Here is a 22,860-nt window from a genome sequence, read left to right on the forward strand (position 1 = left end):
TCCAAAACTAAAGCCAGGTGACTTGTGGATTGTTAAGAGACATTTATATATAAGGAAATATTTAGAGACTCAATACAGCATCTATTTCATGTACAGTTTTTGCAAATTTGAAGGAAAAGTCACCTGGATCCACACCAGACACTGCAAAAATGACTAAATTAAAGAAATCTCTGTGTTTGATTTGTTTCCCTCTTGTGATCACAGTCTAAGGTACTTTTTGATTCAGTTACTTTAATTGTAAGGAATATATATATTTGAAAAGTAGTTCAGCCATGTTGAAGTCATATTTGTCTTTTGTACGTCTTCCATCTTATGTAGAATTGTCTGTGTTTACATATGCTGATAAGTCAGCATGCCAACAATTCGGCTAGAAGGCCATTCTGGCCACAGGAGTGTACAGCCAGTACTCTGTAAATATGTCTTATCAATCATTTGTTTTTCACAATGAAAAGTCATTTTGTAATGAAAAAGCTGCTCAGCTATTATTTTCTCCACAATGGAGGTTTTTTGCCTCTTTGGCCAGGACTACCTCCACCTAAGCGTGTGGAGGTTCCAGGTTAAAGGTGATAGCAGGTATGGTTAGTGATCAAAATATTGATCAAAAGAGGGGAGACTGTAATGGAAATTTGTAAGTTCTGTATATAATTGTATTGTATTTTGTATGTATTGCACTCTGCCCTCACTGTGCACACGGCACTAATAATGTTTTCAGTACATGTTTACATTCTTTCGATTAGAATTAGCCTGCCTATGTAACGCCCCTTGTCACCATAAACGTACAACTGTAATATTAATGTGATACCTACGTAATCATGTGTATAAAAACCTTCAATTGCGTCATAATAAAGCAGAACAGTTATTTTGAAAGATTCTGAGCGTATCTTTTGTGTCTGTTCCCTACTGCAGTAGTTATTAATTTGGAACCACTAATCAATATGAGGATAGGAGTTGCCTATCATAAATTTAACCAAGTCACTCTTAAAGGGCCATTTTTTTTTTGACAAAATTTAAGAGGTCCTGTCATGCTTTTTTTTATTACAAGGGATGTTTTCATTCCTTATAATAGAAATAAAAGTGACACAATTTTTTTTTTTAAAGAAGTGTAAAAATAAAAAATAAAAAAGTAAAATATATAAATATAATTTTTTTTTTTAACACGTGCCCCGTCCCGCTGAGCTTGCGTGCAGAAGCGAACACATACATGAGTAGCGCCCGCATATGAAAACGGTATTCAAACCACACAAGAGGTATCGCCTCGATCGGTAGAGCGAGAGCAATAATTCTAGCCCTAGACCTCCTCTGTAACTCAAAACATGCAACCTGTAGAATTTTTTAAACGTCGCCTATGGAGATGTTTAAGGGTAAAAGTTTGTCGCCATTCCACGAGCGGGCGCAATTTTGAAGCGTGACATGTTGGGTATCAATTTACTCAGCATAACATTATCTTTCACGATACAAAAAAACTGGGCTAACTTTAGTGCTGTCTTATTTTTTTATTTAAAAAAGTGTATTTTTTCCAAAAAAAAAAGTGCGCTTGTAAGACCGCTGCGCAAAAAAAACTGTTTTTAACTTGTAAACAAAAAATCTCAGAAAGAGGCTCGGTCCTTAAGTGGTTAAAGACTGAACCTTTTTCTGACACTTGTTTCTTACAAAGTTAAAATCAGTATTTTTTTGCTAGAAAATTACTTGGAACCCCCAAACATTATATATATATATATATATATATATATATATATATATATATATATATATATATATACACATACATATATATATATATATATATATATATATATATTAACAGAGCGTCCCAGAGAGAGCCAGGAAAAGTCCTGTTCAGGGTTTATACGTCTCCCAGGCTCCTCTCATACACATTCAGGAATCTCTGATCCATGATCCAGTTCGGGTCTTGGTCCTCTTCCCCAGGCTAATTTAAGCTAACCTGAGCAGACAGCCTTTGCTCTCTGCCTGGGAAACACAGACAACGCTGGTCTGTGAGAGCAAAAAGTTGGTAAAAAGCTGTTAAGCGGTTTATATGGAAACTGACAAGCGGTAGGCTTGCTCAGCTTGGTAGTTAGGGCCTGCATAGTGTTTAGTTAGAGCCGAGACACAGCTAGGTTTTTGTTTGGCTATTTTGTTCTGTTTGTTTTTTTCTGAACACTGTACAGCACCTCTATAGACTTGTAAATATCACCATTAAACACTTCACTGTTTGTCACTACTTCACTTATTCTGGTATCTGTGCCTGAAAGCCTGCTTATCCCAGGAAGCTTTTTGTACCTGCTACCTTTCCCCCAGGTTACATATGGTGGAGGCTGCGACCAGCTGTTACTACTTAAAAGGCCAGTACCTAGAGTGACTAAACATGGAGGAAATCCTAAAACAATTGGTGTTATCCAACGCTGCACAGCAGCAAGCAAACGCTGCACTAAAGCAAGCCAACGCTATCGCACAGGAGAAAAACAAGGTGCTGTGCCAACAGATTGGTGCTGTACAGGAGCAATTGCAATCTGAGCAATTTGAACAGCTAGCCACTGATGCAGAAGCAGATAGGAAAACCTTGACTGAGGTTGTGGAGACGCTAGCACAGTGGTCACCTGCTAAAGTTGATGATGTTGGAGACAAGCCCTCAGCCATCCATGTGGGTCGCTTTCTTTCTAAGACGACTACAGATGATGATCCAGAGGCCTTTCTGCTAACGTTTGAATGGACCGCTGAGAGGGAAGGTTGGCCTAAAACCCAGTGGGCAGAACTGGTCGCCCCCTTGCTTTCTGGAGAATCGCAGAAGGCCTACTATGATTTGGAGTCAGCAGAAGCGGGAGACTATGAAAAGGCCAAGCGGGAAATCCCGGCGTGACTTGGTGTCACCTTGGCAGCGAGCACAGCGGGTCCACAGCTGGTTCATCTGAGACAAGAGGCCCCCAAGATCGCAGATGTTTGACCTAATTCACCTGGTGAGGAAATGGCTACAGCCGGAGTCCCTGTCTGGGCCACAAATAGTGTTGCGTGTGGTCATGGACCGGTTCCTGAGGTCACTACCAATTCCCCTGCAGAAGTGAGTGAGACAAGGAGACCCCAACTCGGCGGACAACCTGGTGGAACTCGTTGAAAGGTACTTTGCTGCAGACAGCCTGGTCACCAAACCCGGCTATCCTTGAGACTACGCTCCTGTCTCCTGTTTGGCGCCATCCTGCCTCCCTAGTTGTATCTGCAACTACGTTCCTGCGACTTTCTGCCTTCCAAGAGTCGCATCGTCTGCTTCAAGCTTCCGGGGCTACATCTGTGGGCACCCGTGTTCCTTCTGTCCCTTGGTTCCTTCTGTCTCCACTCTCAGCGGGACCTGGGCTGGAGATACAATACTCAGACTCTGATCAGGTACATTTTAGACATTTTCACTTAGGGGTGTACTCACTTTTGTTGCCAGCGGTTTAGACATTAATGGCCGTGTGTTGAGTTATTTTGAGAGGACAGCAAATTTACACTGTTATACAAGCTGTACACTCACTGCTTTACATTGTAGCAAAGTGTAATTTCTTCAGTGTTGTCACAAAAAAAGATATAATAAAATATTTACAAAAATGTGAGGGGTGTACTCACTTTTGTGAGATACTGTATATTTATTTTTTTCATTCCGTTATTGGTGATTAATTTTTTACAAAAGCACACAGATTAGGGACAGAGAAAGTAAGGGTAAGTACTGCACTGTTGTTTTTTGTTTCTTCACAGAATTCACTTTAGAAGAGTACCTGCGCCACCATATGACAAACGTCGATATGGTGGGCTCCATTGTGAGACGTCTAACCGTTTGAGCTGGTTGGTGCAAACCACCGCTCTGTTTTTTTATGTGCATTTATTTTTGCTGATGTTTGGTTGCCTTGATGTAAGTTTTTAGTGTGCCTTTTTAATAAACCCCTTTGTTGAAACATATTGCACTACGAGGCTATCCTTCTTTTATGCTCTGGGATTTATCTTCGAGCTGCCAGATTGGATATCAGCTTTTCCAAAGATACCGTGATTCCTGCGTCCATTGAAAAACAGGGTCCACTTTTACAGCTTAAGGTGTTGGAGCCTAATATCCAATGCTTAAAACTACTGCTATCTGGCAAGAAGTGAATCTATATGGCGATGGGATATTAAAGTCTTCGTGTTTTGAAAAGCACTGAAGTTTCCTTATATTTGGTTCACCCAATTCCCTTGAAGAGCACAGAATTTTTCACATATTTGGTTCACTCAGTTCCCTTTTGTATAAGGGTTTGTCAGTTGGACATTCTTTATGCACATTTTGGTTTTCCGCCTTTTATGAACTGAATCATATATTTTTCACTTTGAGTGATTTCATCCAATTTTTTTATTTATTTTTACACACTTGTTTTTGTAGGAGTGGTCTTTATGCCCTTAAATTTTTGTCATGTATATTTTTGCACTGTGAATGTTCTTATAGATTAGTGCACCTGTTCCTTTTAATTATCTATGCTTATGGTAGGCGTTCGGACCTTTTAGGTTGCAGCTTTTCTTTATCTATATATTTTCATTTATTTATGTGTTTGATTTCTCCATTTCAATGGTCACACTTCCCTTCACCAGGAGAGTAGGATAAGCGCAGGATTTTAACCCTTTTTTTTACAAAGATACAGTTTAGCCACTGGGTTTTACATCCCCCCAACCACAAGTGTATAAAAGCCCTTAAAGTGACATTAAAGAAATAACAAACATGTTATACTTACTTGCTCTCTGCAGTGGTTTTGCACAGAGCAGCCCCTTATCCTCCTCTTCTTAGGTTCCTCACCGATGCTCCTTGCCCCTTCCCTCCTGTCAAGTGCCCCAGAGCAAGCAGCTTCCATTCACTCACAGAGCTGCGGCTCTGCCCTGCCCCCTCTCTATTCTTATTGGCTCACTGGCAGTGATGAACCTCAGTGATGAGCCAACGGCTCCCGCTGCAGTCTCAGCCAATGAGGAGGCGGAGCCCCCTGAGAGCTGAGGCTCTCATGCACATCGCAGGATCATAATAGGGCTCAGGTAAGTATTAGGAGGGGCTGGGGGTGCTGCTGCACAGAGTTTTTTATTTTATTACCTTCATGCATAGAAAGCATGAAAGTAAAAAACCTGGAGCCTTTACAACCACTTTAATGGTAATGTATTTACAGTGGGTATAAAAAAAGAATCCCCCCCCCACCACCACCACCACCACTTAAAATAATCAAATTTTGTTGCTTTGCAGCCTGAAGAGACAGACACAGGTTTTGTTTTATGCATTTTCTGCATTGACTCTGAAACTTATAACATCCAAGTGAAAGATATAACACCATGTCAGAAAAAAATTCAAAAATTCAAAAAAAGAATCACTGAGTTGGAAAAAGGATCACCCCCTCGTGTCAGTATTTTGTTGAACCACCTTTTGCTTCAATTACAGCATTTAGTCTGTTGGGATATGTCTCTACTAACTTGGCACATCTAGACTTTGCAATATTTGTCCACTTTTCTTTGTAGAACTGCTCAAGTTCAGTTAAATTTGATGGTGACCAATTGTGGACTGCAGTTTTTAAGTCATTCCACAGATTTTCAATGGGGTAGAAGTCTGGGCTCTAAATAGGTCATGCAAGGACATTCACCGTTTTCTCTTTCAACCACTGCGTGGTCATTTTTGCTGTGTTTTTTGGGTCATTGTCATGTTGGAAGGTAAACCTTCTTCCCATTGACAGGTTTCTGGCAGAGGCAGCAGATTTTCCTCAAGAATTTGATGTTATTTTGCCCCATCCATATTTCCTTCTATCCTGACATGTGCTCCAATCCCTGCTGCAGAGAAACACTCCATAACAGGATATTACCACCTCCATGCTTTACTTTAGGAATGGTATTATTTGGATGGTAAGCTGTATTGGATTTCCGCCAGACATATTGTTTGGTGTTGAGGCCAAATAATTTAATTTTAATCTCACTGGACCATAACACCTTTTTCCATATGGCCTCAGAATCTTGCATTTTGGCAAACTCAGTCGTGTCTGCATGTGGTCTTTCTTGAGTGGCTTTTCTTGCAACCCTCCCATACAAGCCACATTTGTGGAGAATTTGTGATATTGTTGTTACATACACACAATGAGCACTCTTTGTCATAAATTTCTGCAACTACTTCTGAGTTGCTGTATACCACTTGGTAGCCTCTCTGACCAGTTTCCTCCTGGCTCTTTCATCCAATTTGGAGCAATGTCCTGATCCAGGAAGGGTCTGTGTTGTACCAAATACTTTCCACTTCTTAATAATAGACTTCACTGTGCTTCTAGGCATTGATAAAGCCTTTGAAAAAATGTTGTATTCATTTCCGGATTTGTTCCTGTCTACAACTTTATCCCGGAGATTTTTTGACAGTTTCTTGTCACCCATAGTTGATTGTTTGTGTCAGTTGCACTACAAGGGACTGAAAAGCTGCAGGAATGCTTATTTCATGCTGAGCCAATCAAAATGCCCTCAGCTGATCACAGTTGAAAGTCAAATGGCTTTGTGTGCCATTGAAAAGGCGATTAACTACACCTGATTGAGTTTACAAGTAATTTTCAGGAGGGGGTGATCCTTTTTCAAACTCAGTGATTCTGTTTTTGATTACCGTATTTATCGGCGTATAACACGCACCGGCGTATAACACGCACCCCAATTTAGGAGGGAATTTTAAGGAAAAAAAAACTTTTAGGAGGGAAGTTGAAGGGAAAAAAAACTTAAATTTAAACGCCCATCATTGCAGCCTTCTCAGTGCAGCCATGTCAGTGCAGCCTTGTCAGTGCAGCCTTGTCAGTGCAGCCTTGTCAGTGCAGCCATGTCAGTGCAGCCTTCCCCAGTGCAGACTTCCCCAGTGCAGCCTTGTCAGTGCAGACTTCCCCAGTGCAGCCCTGTCAGTGCAGACTTCCCCAGTGCAGCCTTGTCAGTGCAGACTTCCCCAGTGCAGCCTTGTCAGTGCAGACTTCCCCAGTGCAGCCTTGTCAGTGCAGCCTTGTCAGTGCAGCCATGTCAGTGCAGCCTTGTCAGTGCAGACTTCCCCAGTGCAGACTTCCCCAGTGCAGACTTCCCCAGTGCAGCCTTCCCCAGTGCAGCCTTCCCCAGTGCAGCCTTCCCCAGTGCAGCCTTCCCCAGTGCAGCCTTCCCCAGTGCAGCCTTCCCCAGTGATCCCAGCCATTCTGGGCTTCAAAATCGCCGATCGCGATTTGAAAATGGCGCCACCGGCGCCGAAATACACAGAGCCGGTCCTCGGCTCTTTCCGGCGGCTGTCGTTCACTTTCGGCTCCACTCGTAGTCCCGAGCGGAGCTATCCGAACCTAGCCGAGTAGGTTCGGATAGCTCCGCTCGGGACTACGAGTGGAGCCGAAAATGAACGACAGCCGCCGGAAAGAGCCGAGGACCGGCTCTGTGTATTTCGGCGCCGGCGGCGCCATTTTCAAATCGCGGTCGGCGATTTTGAAAATGTGACAGGTCGGGATCGCAGGGGATCGGCGTATAACACGCACCTGCGATTTTCCCCTGGTTTTAAGGGGAAAAAAGTGCGTGTTATACGCCGATAAATACGGTATCTTCTGACATGTTGGTGTTCTGTCTTTCACTTGGATGTTATACGTTGCACTGAGCAAATGCAGCTGGATAAAACAAAAATGATGTCTGTCTTCATTCCAGGCTGCAAAGCAACAAAATGTGATTATTTTAAAGGGGTGATTCTTTTCTATACCCACTGTAAGTCTACTCAATATGAACTAGCAGGATTCTTAGGCCTTATGCTATAGCACAGCTTCTCTGTGCATATAGTGGAAGCCTTTGGGTGTAAAATATGTTGCAATAGTAAAATAAAAAAAGTGACTGAAAGACCAAATGATACCCCTGGCCTATTTAATTAATTATCCTCTAATTTCGATATAAAAAGCAATATGCCTTCTGTGCTTTTTCCAGTACATCAGGTTTTAATCCATTACACCTGCTCTTCACTGGAGTCATAATGGCGGAACACATATTGCATATACATTCAGGTCCATAAATATTGGGACATCGACACAATTCTAATCTTTTTGGCTCTATACAACACAATTCTAATCTTTTTGGCTCTATACACCACCACAATGGATTTGAAATGAAACAAAGATGTGCTTTAACTGCAGACTTTCAGCTTTAATTTGAGGGTATTTACATCCAAATCAGGTGAACGGTGTAGGAATTACAACAGTTTGTATATGTGCCTCACACTTTTAAAGGGACCAAAAGTAATGGGACAATTGGCTGCTCAGCTGTTCCATAGCCAGGTGTGTGTTATTCCAGGTGTTATTATTATCCCATTTACAAGGAGCAGATAAAAGGTCCAGAGTTAATTGCAAGTGTGCTATTTGCATTTGGCATCTGTTGCTGTCAACTCTCAATATGAGATCCAAAGAGCTGTCACTATCAGTAAAGCAAGCCATCATTAGGCTGAAAAAACAAAACATACCCATCAGAGAGATAGCAAAAACATTAGGTGTGGCCAAATCCACTGTCTGGAACATCCTTAAAAAGAAAGAACGCACCGGTGAGCTCAGCAACACCAAAAGACCCGGAAGACCACGGAAAACAACTGTGGTGGATGACCGAAGAATTCTTTCCCTGGTGAAGAAAACACCCTTCACAACAGTTGGCCAGATCAAGAACACTCTCCAGGAGGTAGGTGTATGTGTGTCAAAGTCAACAATCAAGAGAAGACTTCACCAGAGTGAATACAGAGGGTTCAACACAAGATGTAAGCCATTGGTGAGCCTCAAAAACAGGAAGGCCAGATTAGAGTTTGCCAAACAACATCTAAAAAAGCCTTCACAGTTCTGGGACAACATCCTATGGACAGATGAGATCAAGATCAACTTGTACCAGAGTGATGGGAAAAGAAGAGTATAAAGAAGGAAAGGAACTGCTCATGATCCAAAGCATACCACCTCATCAGTGAAGCATGGTGGTGGTAGTGTCATGGCGTGGGCATGTATGTCTGCCAATGGAGCTGGGTCTCTTGTGTTTATTGATGATGTGACTGCTGACAAAAACAGCAGCATGAATTCTGAAGTGTTTCGGGCAATATTATCTGCTCATATTCTGCAAAATGCTTCAGAACTCATTGGACGGCGCTTCACAGTGCAGATGGACAATGACCCGAAGCATACTGCAAAAGCAACCAAAGAGTTTTTTAAGGGAAAGAAGTGAAATGTTATGGCAATGGCCAAGTCAATCACCTGACCTGAATCCGATTGAGCATCCATTTCACTTGCTGAAGACAAAACTGAAGGGAAAATGCCCCAAGAACAAGCAGGAACTGAAGACAGTTGCGGTAGAGGCCTGGCAGAGCATCACCAGGGATGAAACCCAGTGTCTGGTGATGTCTATGCGTTCCAGACTTCAGGCTGTAATTGACTGCAAAGGATTTGCAACCAAGTATTAAAAAGTGAAAGTTTGATGGATGATTGTTAATCTGTCCCATTACTTTTGGTCCCTTAAAAAGTGGGAGGCACATATACAAATTGTTGTAATTCCTACACCGTTCACCTGATTTAGATGTAAACACCCTCAAATTAAAGCCGAAAGTCTGTAGTTAAAGCACATCTTGTTTGTTTAATTTCAAATCCATTGTGGTGGTGTACAGAGCCAAAAAGATTAGAATTGTGTCGATGTCCCAGTATTTATGGACCTGACTGTACATTCAACTGATGACTGCTACAAATGTCCTGGAGGCCTTTTTCTGATAAAGCTTGCAGGAAGTGTAATAAAAATATATTGTGGGAAGAAAACTGTTACATTTAAGCTGTTTATAAGGATGCATGAAAATATGCTACAGATCAACGGCAATTTATAATAAAACCACAATATATAAAACCTGTTGAGCTATCCCATTCAGTTTCTTTAAAAGCAATTTCTGGGTGGGAAATTTTGTTTCATATCTAATAAAACAATAAATAAATATGAGAATCTAAGATGTAAAATAAAAATGATGCAGTAAAGTTAGAAGGTATAATGATAACAAACAGGAAAGCCAAATGAAATAATTGAAGCCCCCATAGAACACATGCAAAGTAACTTGAAGAGATGGCATATGTATTTTAAAAGTGTTAATGGTAGTGACATAGGGATGAGTAAATTACAGAACCGGTGACTGAACTTTGTTATAACGGTAACAGAAAATTAATCACAAGTAGCATGCATATAATATAAAGCTTGGAATATGATATTTCACACAAGCCATCAGTACCCACACAATTTTTTAGGATGGCCAGAGATGCTACACTGAGAATGACAAGTTTGGGAGTGGACAGCACTGCTGGTGCATTGTATGTGTGTCCACAAAAAAAGCTTTAGGGTATCATGAAACCCAACAAAAAAAGTTTTGTAGAAAAAAACTATTATGCAAAACATATTTTTTTATAAGATAACAAACCTTGGGTGCCCTAAGCCACCAAGGGTTAAAAAAAGTTGTCATTGCAAAGGATGCAAAAGAAAAAAAAAAAGATAGTTCAGCAAAAGTCAACTCCAACAACTTACCTACCCCATTAGACAACTTAAAGCAGTTGTAAAAGCTTTTTTTTCTAAAATAATAAACATGTTATACTTACCTGTTCTGTGCAATGGTATTGTACATAGCAGCCCTAAATCTCCTCTTCTGAGGTCCCACGCTCTCAGTTACTCCTCTTCTGAGGTCCCACGCTCTCAGCTCCTCCTCTTCTGAGGTCCCACGCTCTCAGCTCCTCCTCTTCTGAGGTCCCACGCTCTCAGCTCCTCCTCTTCTGAGGTCCCACGCTCTCAGCTCCTCCTCTTCTGAGGTCCCACGCTCTCAGCTCCTCCTCTTCTGAGGTCCCACATTCTCAGCTCCTCCTCTTCTGTGGTACCACATTCTCAGCTCCTCCTCTCCTGTGGTCCCACATTCTCAGCTCCTCCTCTTCTGTGTGTGGCCCCATAGCAAGCTATCCATATGGAAGAGGTTGTGATGTCACAATCTCCACCTTGTCCAATCAGAGAACATTCATTGACACAATGCAAAGTTTTCCCTGAATGGCGCCCATGCTGAGTAAGCAACCTCCTGTGTTCACCAAGCAGAAGGGCAGCGCTTGGCTCAGGACCCAGAACCGAGCGGGTGCCTACTGCTGTGATTTCTAGCTTCCATGGGAATCAACTAGGTATGACATACAAATACTTGCATGTAACTGCAAAAATACGCATACCTAAACTTCAGCCTAAAGCATTTTTGGTATAATTTTCTCAGTTTGAATTGCTCAGACAGGTTTACTCTAAGGGCCATCTGTGCCCTATTTGTCAAAAACATGGTAGAGAGAAATGTCTCAGAGGACAGAATGTGGACCTAGCCTTAAAGTGATATTAAAGTCTTGTTTTGTTTTTTTTGTTGAAAGTTAACAAACATGTGATACTTAAGTCAAAGGAGAAAAGACGCTCCCAGGACCGCCACACCTGGATAGGAGTAGACGCCCAATTCAGCCTCACAGGTGGCGGCTCTGCACAAGGTATGGAGAAAGGAAGAAAAATCCAGGATGGCCGCACTCAGTGAAAAAGAAAGCACCTTTATTGTAACAAAAAATACCAGAACAGGTCACATAAAAACTGGATATTACAGGACAGCTGTTAACGCGTTTCACATCTACTGATGCTTACTCATAGCTATGTGAAATAGCTATGAGTAAGCATCAGTAGATCTGAAATGCGTTAGCTTCTGTCCTGTAATATCCACTTTTTATGTGACCTGTTCTGGTATTTTTTTCACAATAAAGGTGCTTTCTTTCTCACGGAGTGCGGGCGTCCAGGATTTTTCTTCCAAACTTGTGATAATTACCAGTTTTGCACAGAGCAGCCCTGATCCTCTTCTTCTCCTGGCCCCTCCCTCCTGCCGAGTGCCCCCACAGTAAGCAGCGTGCTATGGAGGCACCCGAGCCGAGCCGCTGCTCTGTGTCTCCATGCAGACACGGAGCCACTGCGTGTCCCCGCCCCCTCTCTCCTCATTGGCTCACTGACAATGATTGACAGCAGCGGTAGCCAATTGGCTGAGACACCCTTCTGGGTGTCTCAGCCAATCAGGATCGAGAGTCCCGGACAGCCAAGTCTCTCGTGCAACATTGCTTGATCGAGATGGGCTCAATATTAGGGGGGGCTGCTGCACATAGAATGTTTTTTAATCTTAATGCATTAAGATAAAAAACCTTCTGCCTTTAGAACCACTTTAAGCTGGCCTGTAGATTTTCCTTCAAAACCTCTTTTCTCTGGAACTTTAATTGGATTATCTAAGAGTTAAAGAGGCCAATTTGACAACCAGAGTGAGCCGAAAAGATTGACGGTCAAGGATGTAAAACATTTTTGGAATGTAATGCGAGTAAACATATTTCTATCTGCTAAATTGGCTCCAAGTAAAGAGAAATCATAAATAGTGTTAGGGTGCATGCACTTGACAAAGTTAATCAAGATCGTCAATGGAAACATTGACATGGTACTCAAATGAAAAGTTATTAAAATTTAGTTGAGTCGGTGATTGTGATCCTTTTGGCCGAACGCTGAAATTAAAAATCTACAGGTGTAAGTCCAGCTTTACTCTGTGGTATATACAATTCTTAATGGAGAGGACAAAAACCTTTAACTAAGAAGTTCATCTTTTCATCAGCTGACAATTTAGGTGACAGAACATATACATTTATTTTGAAACCCTACTTTATGTTGAAACCAGTAAATGTAGCATATTCAAGAAAAATAATAAAAAAAAAAAAAAAATCACACAAAAGTGAACAATTTGTCAGTCTGTACAAGCAACATTCAGCTAGACTTAAGAAGACGTCCCCTGCTGGGTTTGAGCGGATGAAGGCTACAGGTGCATAAGGCCGTTTTGTTCTCATTTTTGCTTTTGGCGGTTGCTGGATGAATTAATCTCAGAAGCAGATGAGCTTCTGCTTTATGATCTTCTAAATGGAATAAACATTCTGCAATTGAAATAACATGCCCCTCAAAATGCTGTTGGCAGCTCACAGCACTGTGAATCGATCAGGCAGATCAGAAGACAAAAAATAATCTGTGTAACATTTTGTGAGGCATTTCATGTATCTTCACACTTCAACTATAAAATGTGCTATAAAGGCAAACATGAAAGTCATGGCAAAGATAAGCAAATTTCATTAAAGTGGTTCTAAAGCCTAAACACTTTTTACCTTAATGCATTAAGTTAAAAAATGTTTAGGTAATAGAATCGCCCCTGACCCCCTATACTTACCATCCTCACTCGATCCAGAGCTGTGCCCATCTGTAGCGGCTCTCCCACAGGCAGCACAGCTTGGGATCGAGCCCATAGGTGTGCCACAATAGGGAGCGGCTTCCTTTTGTGACACACCGAAAAGAGGAGGTGCAAGGAGCTCCAGAAGGGGACCCGAGAAAAGGAGGTTTGGGTGCCGCTCTGCTTAATTCCATTGCACAGAGCAAGTATGCATGTTTGTTATTTTAAAAAAAATTACTATATAAATCACTTTAATTTAAAGGTGCATCCAGTCAACATTTACAATTAATTTTATTAATAAATAGACTTGAGACGAGGATAGCTGGGACCGCATTCACCTGTACATCCATAAGGGCTCCCTTTAAGTCAATATCCAGGAAAACGGTTATAAGCTTAAAACTCGGTGGTACAAAACACCGGATCTGCTTCACAAATTTGCCCCAGCAGTCTCAGATCGTTGCTGGAGATGCGACAAGAAGTTAGGCACTTTTCTTCACATTTGGTGCCCACAGATCCAGCCCTATTGGCATAAGGTGCGTGACAGGACGACTGCGATCTTTTCACTCCCGCTAGAATTTTCGCCAGCACAGTACCTCCTTCACTTCTCAATCATACCCAAAAAAAGGTATTATAAATATCGGTAGCCATGCACATGATTAATGCCGCTAGACTTTGTATACCGGTACATTGGCAATCTGTAGCCCCCACTTCAATGAAGGAATGGGTCTCTCGCATTAACCGCATAGCAGAGATGGAGGAAATGATCTACATCACTCAGGACAAAATATCCACTTCCTCGAATATTTGGGAACCGTGGATGAAATTTCGAAATTCTCAGTTATGTCAGGATTTGATGCAGGTTGATGTCTGAACTAGTTTACTGGCGTGAAAACTTACCAAATGTCGACATCAGAGGCAGTTCTAGGCCTAATGTACTGCACATACGGACCGGAATCAGATTGAGAGGGTAGCTGGTGGTTTTCCCACCCCCTCTCCCTTCTTTTGAGAGAGACCTTCCCCTTTGACTCCCCCCCCCCCTTTTTTTTCCCAATTCTCTTTCTCTCTCTTTCTTCACTCGCTCTTCTTACTTTTCCCTGTCCAATTTCCCCTCTTCTCTTCTTACTACTTTTGTTTAGTGATATAGGGCAGGGAGACTCAGAGTGGGCCTATATGGTTGGCTATATTCCCATGCCTCGCTGAACCTGTCGTTCAAACTGAGTGTACTTACTTTTACAGATTCAGAGGTATCTACAGATATATTGATTCTCATCGCTAGCTTTGTAGGGTGCCCATAAGGACCATTGTTTACCGGCTAGGCCTTTATTATACAGTCTCCTTACCTCAAGGTAGTGCCACATAACTATAACTGTTTGTTTTTAATGCATATTGTTCTGTAAATGCTCACATACACCTACATGACGTAATGTACTTGGTACTTTTTCTTTTTGTACTCTCTTTTTTAACACAATTCAATCACAATACACACACGCTTTGCAGCAAGGGCCACTACTGTAACAGTGCTTTTTGCAGCAATTTGCATTTTATTGCATAGAAACCAGCTGGACTGTGGGTTTGATCTATCAGGGAGGATCTACCAACGACCTAGACGCAGAACGACCATATGATTGAGCAATGGAAATGGGTGACACCACAAGTTTTCTTTAACTCTGTGCAAATTTTAATATGGCCACTGAAAAAGACAATTTAAGATCATGGAGGGAACAAATATTTACAGATTTCTATTGTATTATGTTAAATAACTTATTTTACATTACTGTAAAATCTTTAATAAGAAATAAAACTTGTTATTTGTCTTGGCCTCAATCATCTCTAATTTTATTACCAAGTCGAAAAGGTCTGAGGTATATACACTATATTACCAATAGTATTGGGACGCCTGCCTTTACACGCACATGAATTTTAATGGCATCCCAGTCTTAGCCCATAGGGTTCAATATTGAGTTGGCCCACCTTTTGCAGCTATAACAGCTTCAACTCTTCTGGGAAGGTGGTCCACAAGGTTTAGGAGTGTTTATGGGAATGTTTGACCATTCTTCCAGAAGCGCATTTGTGAGGTCAGGCACTGATGTTGGACGAGAAGGCCTGGCTAGCAGTCTCCATTCTAATTCATCCCAAAGGTGTTCTATTGGGTTGAGGTCAGATCAGTCAAATTTCTCTACCCCAAACTCACTCATCCAGGTCTTTATGGACCTTGCTTTGTGCACTGGTCCAAATCATTTGGTGGATTGGGGATTATGGTGTGGAGTTGTTTTTCAGGGGTTGGGCTTGGCCCCTTAGTTCCAGTGAAGGGAACTATTATTATCTTCTAATTCATCCCAAAGGTGTTCTATTGGGTTGAGGTCAGGACTCTGTGCAGGCCAGTCAAGTTTTTATACCCCAACTCGCTCATGTAGGTCTTTATGAACCTTTCTTTGAGCACTGGTGCGCAGTCATGTTGGAAAAGGAAGGGGCCATCCCCAAACTGTTCCCACAAAGTTGGGAGCATCAAATTATACAGAATGTCTTGGGATGTCGACACCTTAAGAGCTCCCTTCACTGGAAATAAAGGGGCCAAGCCCAACCCCTAAAAAACAGCCCCACACCATAACACCCCTCCCCCCAAATGATTTGGAGTAGTGCACAAAGCAAGGTCCATAAAGACATGAATGAGCAAGTTTGGGGTGAAGTAACTTGACTGGCCTGACCTCAACCAATAGAGCACCTTTGGGATGAATTAGAGCAGAGACTGCGAGCCAGGCCTTCCCGTCCAACATCAGCGTCTGACCTCACAAATGCACTTCTGGAAGAATGGTGAAACATTCCCATAGACACACTCCTAAACCTTGTGGACAGCCTTCCCAGAAGAGTTGAAGCTGTTATAGCTGCAAAGGGTGGGTTGACTCAATATTGAATCCTACGGACTAAGACTGGGATGACATTAAAGTTCATGTGCGTGTAAAGGCAGGTGTTCCAATACTTTTGACAATAAAGTGTATATTGTTACAGCTTGAATAACTGGTGTAAATTGACCAAGGACTTTTACAGTTGTTATTATGGAGCCAGACATAAATTTTCTTTCCCACAAAAAGTAGAACATCAATAGTAGACTTGTTTTGTCTACCTTTGAGCCAGTACTGCTAGAAATAATAAAGTGAGTTTGAAATTAAATGAACTTGCCATTTCAGCCCTGCTAACTAAGGTATTAAATGTTTAAATATAGAATACCCGTTGCAAATTTCTGCCTGTTTTGGGATATGGATGATATTAGGTCACACTACCCAAATGTGAAATACCACAAATAAGTGCATTTGACAAACCACTGGCTGCTGACATTTCTTAAAGTCTCCAATAGTCAAGTCATAGTCTTTAATTCTGTTATTGTCCACTTTGAAATTATGTATGCTTCAGTCTACCATGGAATGTTCTAACCTCTTCTTTTATTCACCATAATATAAAACGAACAGAAGATCCATCCTGTTTACAGGCGGCATTGAGAACTTTAATGGAAACTGCTGTCTGGACACTCAGAAGAGAAGAAGACTAGACACAGATCAGCAATGCAGATTTTTCATGGAATAACAGTGGTTATGCCAGGAACAGAAACAGTTTATTGTATGGTTTGCAGTATATAAAAATTGTGCTAGGGCCTCACCAATACATACACTTATCAGATAAGGAGAGGGACTGAAAGCAGAGATGGACTGGATTAAGGTAAAGATGACCTTAAACAGATTTAAAATGTCGGGTCCCCCAGCATAGGCTTAGAATTACAAATGCATCAAATGCATCATTGTTTTTTTTTCTGAATGTGTATATATATCCTTCTCATTGTGTGGGGTGGGTTAGCCTGATGAAGGAGGCGGGGCCTCGGAAGCATGTTGCTGCCTGTCCCCCAACCTGTTCTACCAGCCTGTGGACACACCGACAGTGGCATGTGTTAGAGCTCTGGACGCTTCTGCGGCTACTCTCCAGTCCATCGAGACCGCTGCACCATTCTACCAGCCCTGTGTGCAGTATACAGCGTTTTTATGTGGAAGTGTTTTGAGAATAAATTACGGTTTATGTTTGACATGTACTGATCTGGCACCCTCATTTATTGTTTACATGTCTTGAGGGGAACCCATACCCATCAAGGAGCTGCCATGGACTGCATGTCTTTTCTCCTATCAAGCTTACCACGCTCCTGCATATGTCTTCTATGGATTTTAAATGTCTATTTGTCTGCCAGTGGAGCACTGACTCCCCTGCTAATTTAGTGAGCGATTTGGGTTCTCCTCGTTCCTCCCAAGACTTCCTGCTCTCTAGTTCCCTTGTCACCTCCTCACATGCTTACCTCCAGAACTTTTCCTGAGCCTCTCCCATCCTATGGAACTCCCTGACCCTATCTGTCCAACTATTCCCTACTCTGTAGGACTTGTAGGGTTGCAGCTGGTTGCTCAAATCAGTCACTTGCCCTGAGACTCACATGTGCTGTTGGTCAGGGATGGATGCTGAAATCAGGTCTCTACTTTAAGCACTGAGCACTCACAGGAATTGGGAAGTATCTTTGCATGGTGGCACAATTTTGCCATGATAGAAAACAAGGTAATGATTTTTCTTTTTACTATACACAGGATAAATTTCCTCCAGTCCAGTGGGAGCACCCTCGTAATTGCACAATAAGTGTGGATGCTTGGGGACTAAAATGCAGAAATAGTAATGGATAGTAGTCCACCTAGAAAGCTAAAAACAACTGGATGTTTTGCCTTTTTTTTTTTTTTTTTTTTAAAGATATTAGAAAAAGGAATAATTCATTTTTAGTGGCCTAATATTTTTTATTTTACACAATGACAGAAAATAATATAGAAACTCATTAAGGTCCGTTCACATCAGAAAGCGGTGCGGGAAACCAGCGTTTTGTGTGCATTTATGGCACCACATTCAGTTGTGATCCGCAAATGTCAACGTTAACCAATGCCGCGTACACGCAATAGGTAATGCTGCCAGCAAAACTCTGATGAGAGCTTTTTTTTAGAAAACGTTGTGTGAACTGGCCCTAAAGCGAACAAGACACCAGATACATTTTTTTTCAGATAAGTACATGTACTTTCTCTCCAAATGGTTGATGCCATTTTGTTTAGTCCTCTTTCAGGGTAAGAATCATCGTTCTGGATTGAGATGCAGGCTCAGAGATGACAATTAAATCCTGGTTTCCTGGGCAGTTCTTGCCTGGGCTCACAAATGTAACAGGCCAGCTCCTGCTGTAGATTCTTACATTGAGATTGGCTACAAAGTTACAGTTGCAGCCTAATCACTGGGGAAGAAAAGACTGAGGAAATGCATCCCCTTGCCTGTGGCAGGCTGAGTAGAGGTCAGGGGCTGCTTTATAATGATAAAAGGCAAAGCCTTCATAAAAAAAAAACAACAATAAAAAATACTTTTGCTGTAAAAAGTGACATGTAAAGGATTGATTCATGAGGACTAGAATTTTACTGAATGGCCGTACCCACATAGAAAAAATGAAAATATCACTAACTAAAATCAAGACATTATCGATTTACGTGTTAATCCTATGTCTGTTTGTATGAAACAAAGCAAGCCACAGTATGCCCACGGGTTTTGTTAGGAAATCTTTAAAAAAAAAAGTGTGCCCTATGGAGAGACATTACCTTACAGGCTTCCTGCCCCGTAGCAGATCTTCAAGACTTTTTTCAGAATGCTCAGCGACCACAACCAGTCTCTCTGTGTAGATAGAGTATAGAATATAGAATATTATAAATAAACAAATACAAATAGAATAAATAGAACATAATTAACATCCATACATTTTGTTACTATGCTGACCAAAGTTTTAAAATATAGTATTACACCTTATTCATGCATTTAATCCTTACAGTGTGGTGAGGGGTGCAGCTCACGGCAAGGGTACTTTTATTTTTTTGTTGCGCATAGAGTTGGACTTTAAAGGGGATGGGTTATGGGGAACCTAAAATTTAGCTTTAAATGTCCAGGCATGCTTGGCTTGAAATGGAAATTTGTAACAACTCTAAGTAAGGATAGATTGACAGAAAGCAGACAAACAAAAAGCGCAGCACTTGTTCCTAAATCAAAAAGTTCTGCTGCCAGCTATGAATAAAACAGAATGCAGTAAAGTGTTATTAATGATCTAAAATTGCTACATAAAACTAAAGGCTGAATTATCAATTTACTGATGCTGCACGTGGTATGTAAGAATGATGCACGCTCCATGGATATTGTTGACTTTAACACATTTGAACAGTCAAACGTTAGATCTTTATTTGAAGGTTCTTGGAGATCACTTTTAGCATCAATGGACAACTCTTTGATTGATTTGCTTATCTGGCAAATCCTCAACAAACTAGCAGTCATTTGAAGTCTACACCACTTATAGACTAGTTTTCTTGCAGTGGAATGAGATGTTTAATTGCTACAAGTCCTCCGAGACACTAGGAGGAGCTGGTGAGCCACAGCAGAGTACGGGAAGCGTTTCCTTATTGTAGTCCGTTCTACAGTGAGAGCAGAGGCAGTGCCGACTGCAGATGTATAGCTATGAATGATATAAACACAGCTCCCACAACCAATCCGGATCCCCTGATGACGTCACGTGATGACGTAACGCGTAGGGAGTGGCCGGAGGTTGAATTATACCGGAAGTGACGTGAGAACGGCGTCCAAACGCCATACGATTTGTTTTATGCTTGTTTTCTAATGTATCAATGTAAGTCCAGCCTATTGTATTAATAAAATCATATTTTAATTATAAACATACTACACTATTGGAGTTCTCTATCTCTCCCATCCCTGCCCACTTCTCCCCTCCCCCCCCCTCGCTGGGAGTACGAGACTGTATGAGGACGTGGATGTGAATTATCCATTCAGGTTTACACTAAGTGGAATGGAGGACCCTCTGGTGGTGGATGTTGGAATAGCGGAATAGATTCCTGTACATTATCTTATGCTGGTATTTCAAGGTATCAAGGTGAGGGTTCTGTGAGCTCATTTATGGGGTTTTACACCTCTCGCCTTTTTGCTGTGTAGTTTATCTAAACGCATTTTGAAAGAACTTCTTTTTTGGACATTTATTGAAAAATGCTGAATTAAGAGATTATCACCACATTGAATCTAATGCCCCTGGACTGTTACATCAGCTCATTGATTAATCACTTTTGAACTTTATCATTATCCCAACTTATTGGGCACCATTTGCACACTGTTTATTTATTCTATTCATTGGGCACTTTTTGCACTTTACTATTGCTGTAGCGCGGAATCATTATATGATTTTATGTACTTATGAGTGGAATGATTGCCAAATTATTTTAAATCAATCTTTTTATAGCCCTTGCCGAACTCTGAGGGTCTTAGAAAGTTCTTTTGATCTTCGTATGATGACACCACCATACATCTGTATCAAAGAGAACACCCGACCCTAAGATATTGGAGTTAAGGGCCAATTCACACTATATAGAGAGCTGCCGCAGTGCTTTACCGCTGCAACAGCTCTATGTTTCCGGCCCCCCAGGGGGGCAGTGTGGTGCGCGGTGCAGTGCCCCGCACCGTCCTTTTTTTGTTTTGTAAAAGCTTTATTTGAAGTGTGCAAAACATACACTTTATTCACTAAATGTCTGCATTTTAGTGCAGCGCTAGGCTGTGTTGCAGTGTGAATGGGACACATAGGAAACAATTGTTTCCTGTGTGTCCCTGCAGTGACAGACGTTTTACCATGTGGTAAAATGTCTGTCACAGCACATAGTGTGAACTGGCCCTAAAACAGGACCGGTGCCACCTGTGACTCCCTGAGGAAGTTCCAATCATAGGCACCTAATCTGTACACCCGATTCTAATTTCATGGACTGCAGTTTTGTGCATTTAGATCAACCTTTAGGCTCGGTTCACACGGGGGCGACTTGTCAGGCGACCTAGCCGCCTGACAAGTCGCCTCCCGTTCTGTACAATGGAACCGTTCTAATCGGAGCGACGCAAGTTGCTCCGACTTAGAAGAAAGGTTCCTGTACTACTTTGGGGGCGACTTGCATAGACTTCTATAAAGAAGTCGTCTTGCAAGTCGCCCCGGCAGTCGTGTGCAGGTCGCCTCGGTGAGGCGACCTGCAAGTCGTGCCGCCTCTGGTGTGAACCGAGGCTTACGTTTTAACACAGAGGAAACCCTAAAGTAACGTCCTGCTCTCAGGGAACCCCTGCTAAAATTTACTATATTTACAACTCATGATACATTAGTGTGATGGTCAGTGGGAAGAATGCTCCTTACACTTGTGGTAATTGGAAAGAATTACCAGCATACAGATCACTAAAGATAAATGGTGTTAGTGGGAACATATCTGAGAGGTAAAAATTGCTCATTGTCTAAGGAACCCCTAGCAACCCCTGGAGGAACCCTTTGATTCCAGGGAACCCTGGTTGAGAAACCCTGATTTAGATGATGAAAACGAATCATGTCAATTTTATGTGTTATTTGTTCAAGTATATCACCTTTGTCTGCAGGCACTATTTAAATCAAGATCTAATGTTTGTCTATTCAAATATGACTGTAGAAGTGGTCATACATTTGTTTCCATCTTAGATCTATAGGCCAAATCACAAGCGGCTTGTTGGTGATGTACATATATTTCATGGTTCTATTATATCATGTCCCAAATACTATATAAGCATAGTATCTAGCACAGGGAAAATTTCAGTCTGCTCCATCAGAAAAAAAAAAGTGTAGGCTAGTCATGTAGGGTTAGTTGGATTTGGAAAATATATGCTCCAATTAAACATTTTACTGGATGCATTCGACCGGATTCGTCTCCCAGAGAGGAGGAATTCACATCAGCTTTGGCCAACGTGCTCTGTCTACAGCCTGACAACTGTATGTAATGGCCCAGACACAGTAATGTTTAAAAGGTCCCTGTTGCCCTAGAAAACATTGAGAATTTCTCAGCACATAGTTTTACGAGTGTAAAGAAAAAGCAGTTTTTATAATCTGTACATATCCATGTGTTACTTCTGACCTGTTATGAGGTCTACAAGTGACATTGTCATGTCAAAGCTGATTTAAAAAAAAAAAGGGAGCATAACTTTTTGTGGAAAGCTGACATTTATATTGGAACATTGCACACAGATTTCACAAGCGAAAGTGGCAGGTTATATGCCAGGGCAGATTTACATTTACTTGGTTCAGGTGCCTGGAGTAAATAGGAATAGGCATGGCTGGTCATACCATCCCATCAAGGAAAAAAGAAAAAAGCCTAATTGTTCCACTTCCCAATTCAGTTTACACTGAGTTAAGCCAAGCAAGGTTTTCACATGGTAATTGCTTCAAATGGTGCTTTATGCTGGTGACATATCAGGCAGACCTAACGGAGAAAGTAGCCACTTTCTGCCTTGCCAAAATTCACAGACTGCAAAACTGACCAAGGAGAAAATTAGACTAATGTATTTGTATTCAGCTTAGCCATATAAAATAATGCTCTGTGGTTTCCTGTAGGTCAAAAGACTGATCTTATTCCTGCCTGCCAACATCCTGGAAAGAAAACTAAAATTAGACACACCAGTAGCATATATATACTAGCACCACTAATATATATATATATATATATATATATATATATATATATATATATATA

The 22,860-nt window shown here is 41.5% G+C and overlaps 1 protein-coding gene across 1 annotated transcript in view; it reads right to left on the minus strand.

The window, feature by feature from the left end:
• TBCK (TBC1 domain containing kinase) overlaps positions 1 to 22,860 on the minus strand; it is a 458,935-nt gene that overhangs the window by 412,355 nt on the left and 23,720 nt on the right. The window contains exon 3 of the mRNA XM_073601952.1: positions 18,886 to 18,958. Within this exon, the coding sequence (XP_073458053.1) occupies positions 18,886 to 18,958 (73 nt within the window). The remainder of the gene's footprint in view (positions 1 to 18,885; positions 18,959 to 22,860) is intronic.

This window comes from Aquarana catesbeiana, linkage group LG01 (genome assembly GCF_042186555.1).
Source record: "Aquarana catesbeiana isolate 2022-GZ linkage group LG01, ASM4218655v1, whole genome shotgun sequence".
NCBI lineage: Eukaryota > Metazoa > Chordata > Amphibia > Anura > Ranidae > Aquarana > Aquarana catesbeiana.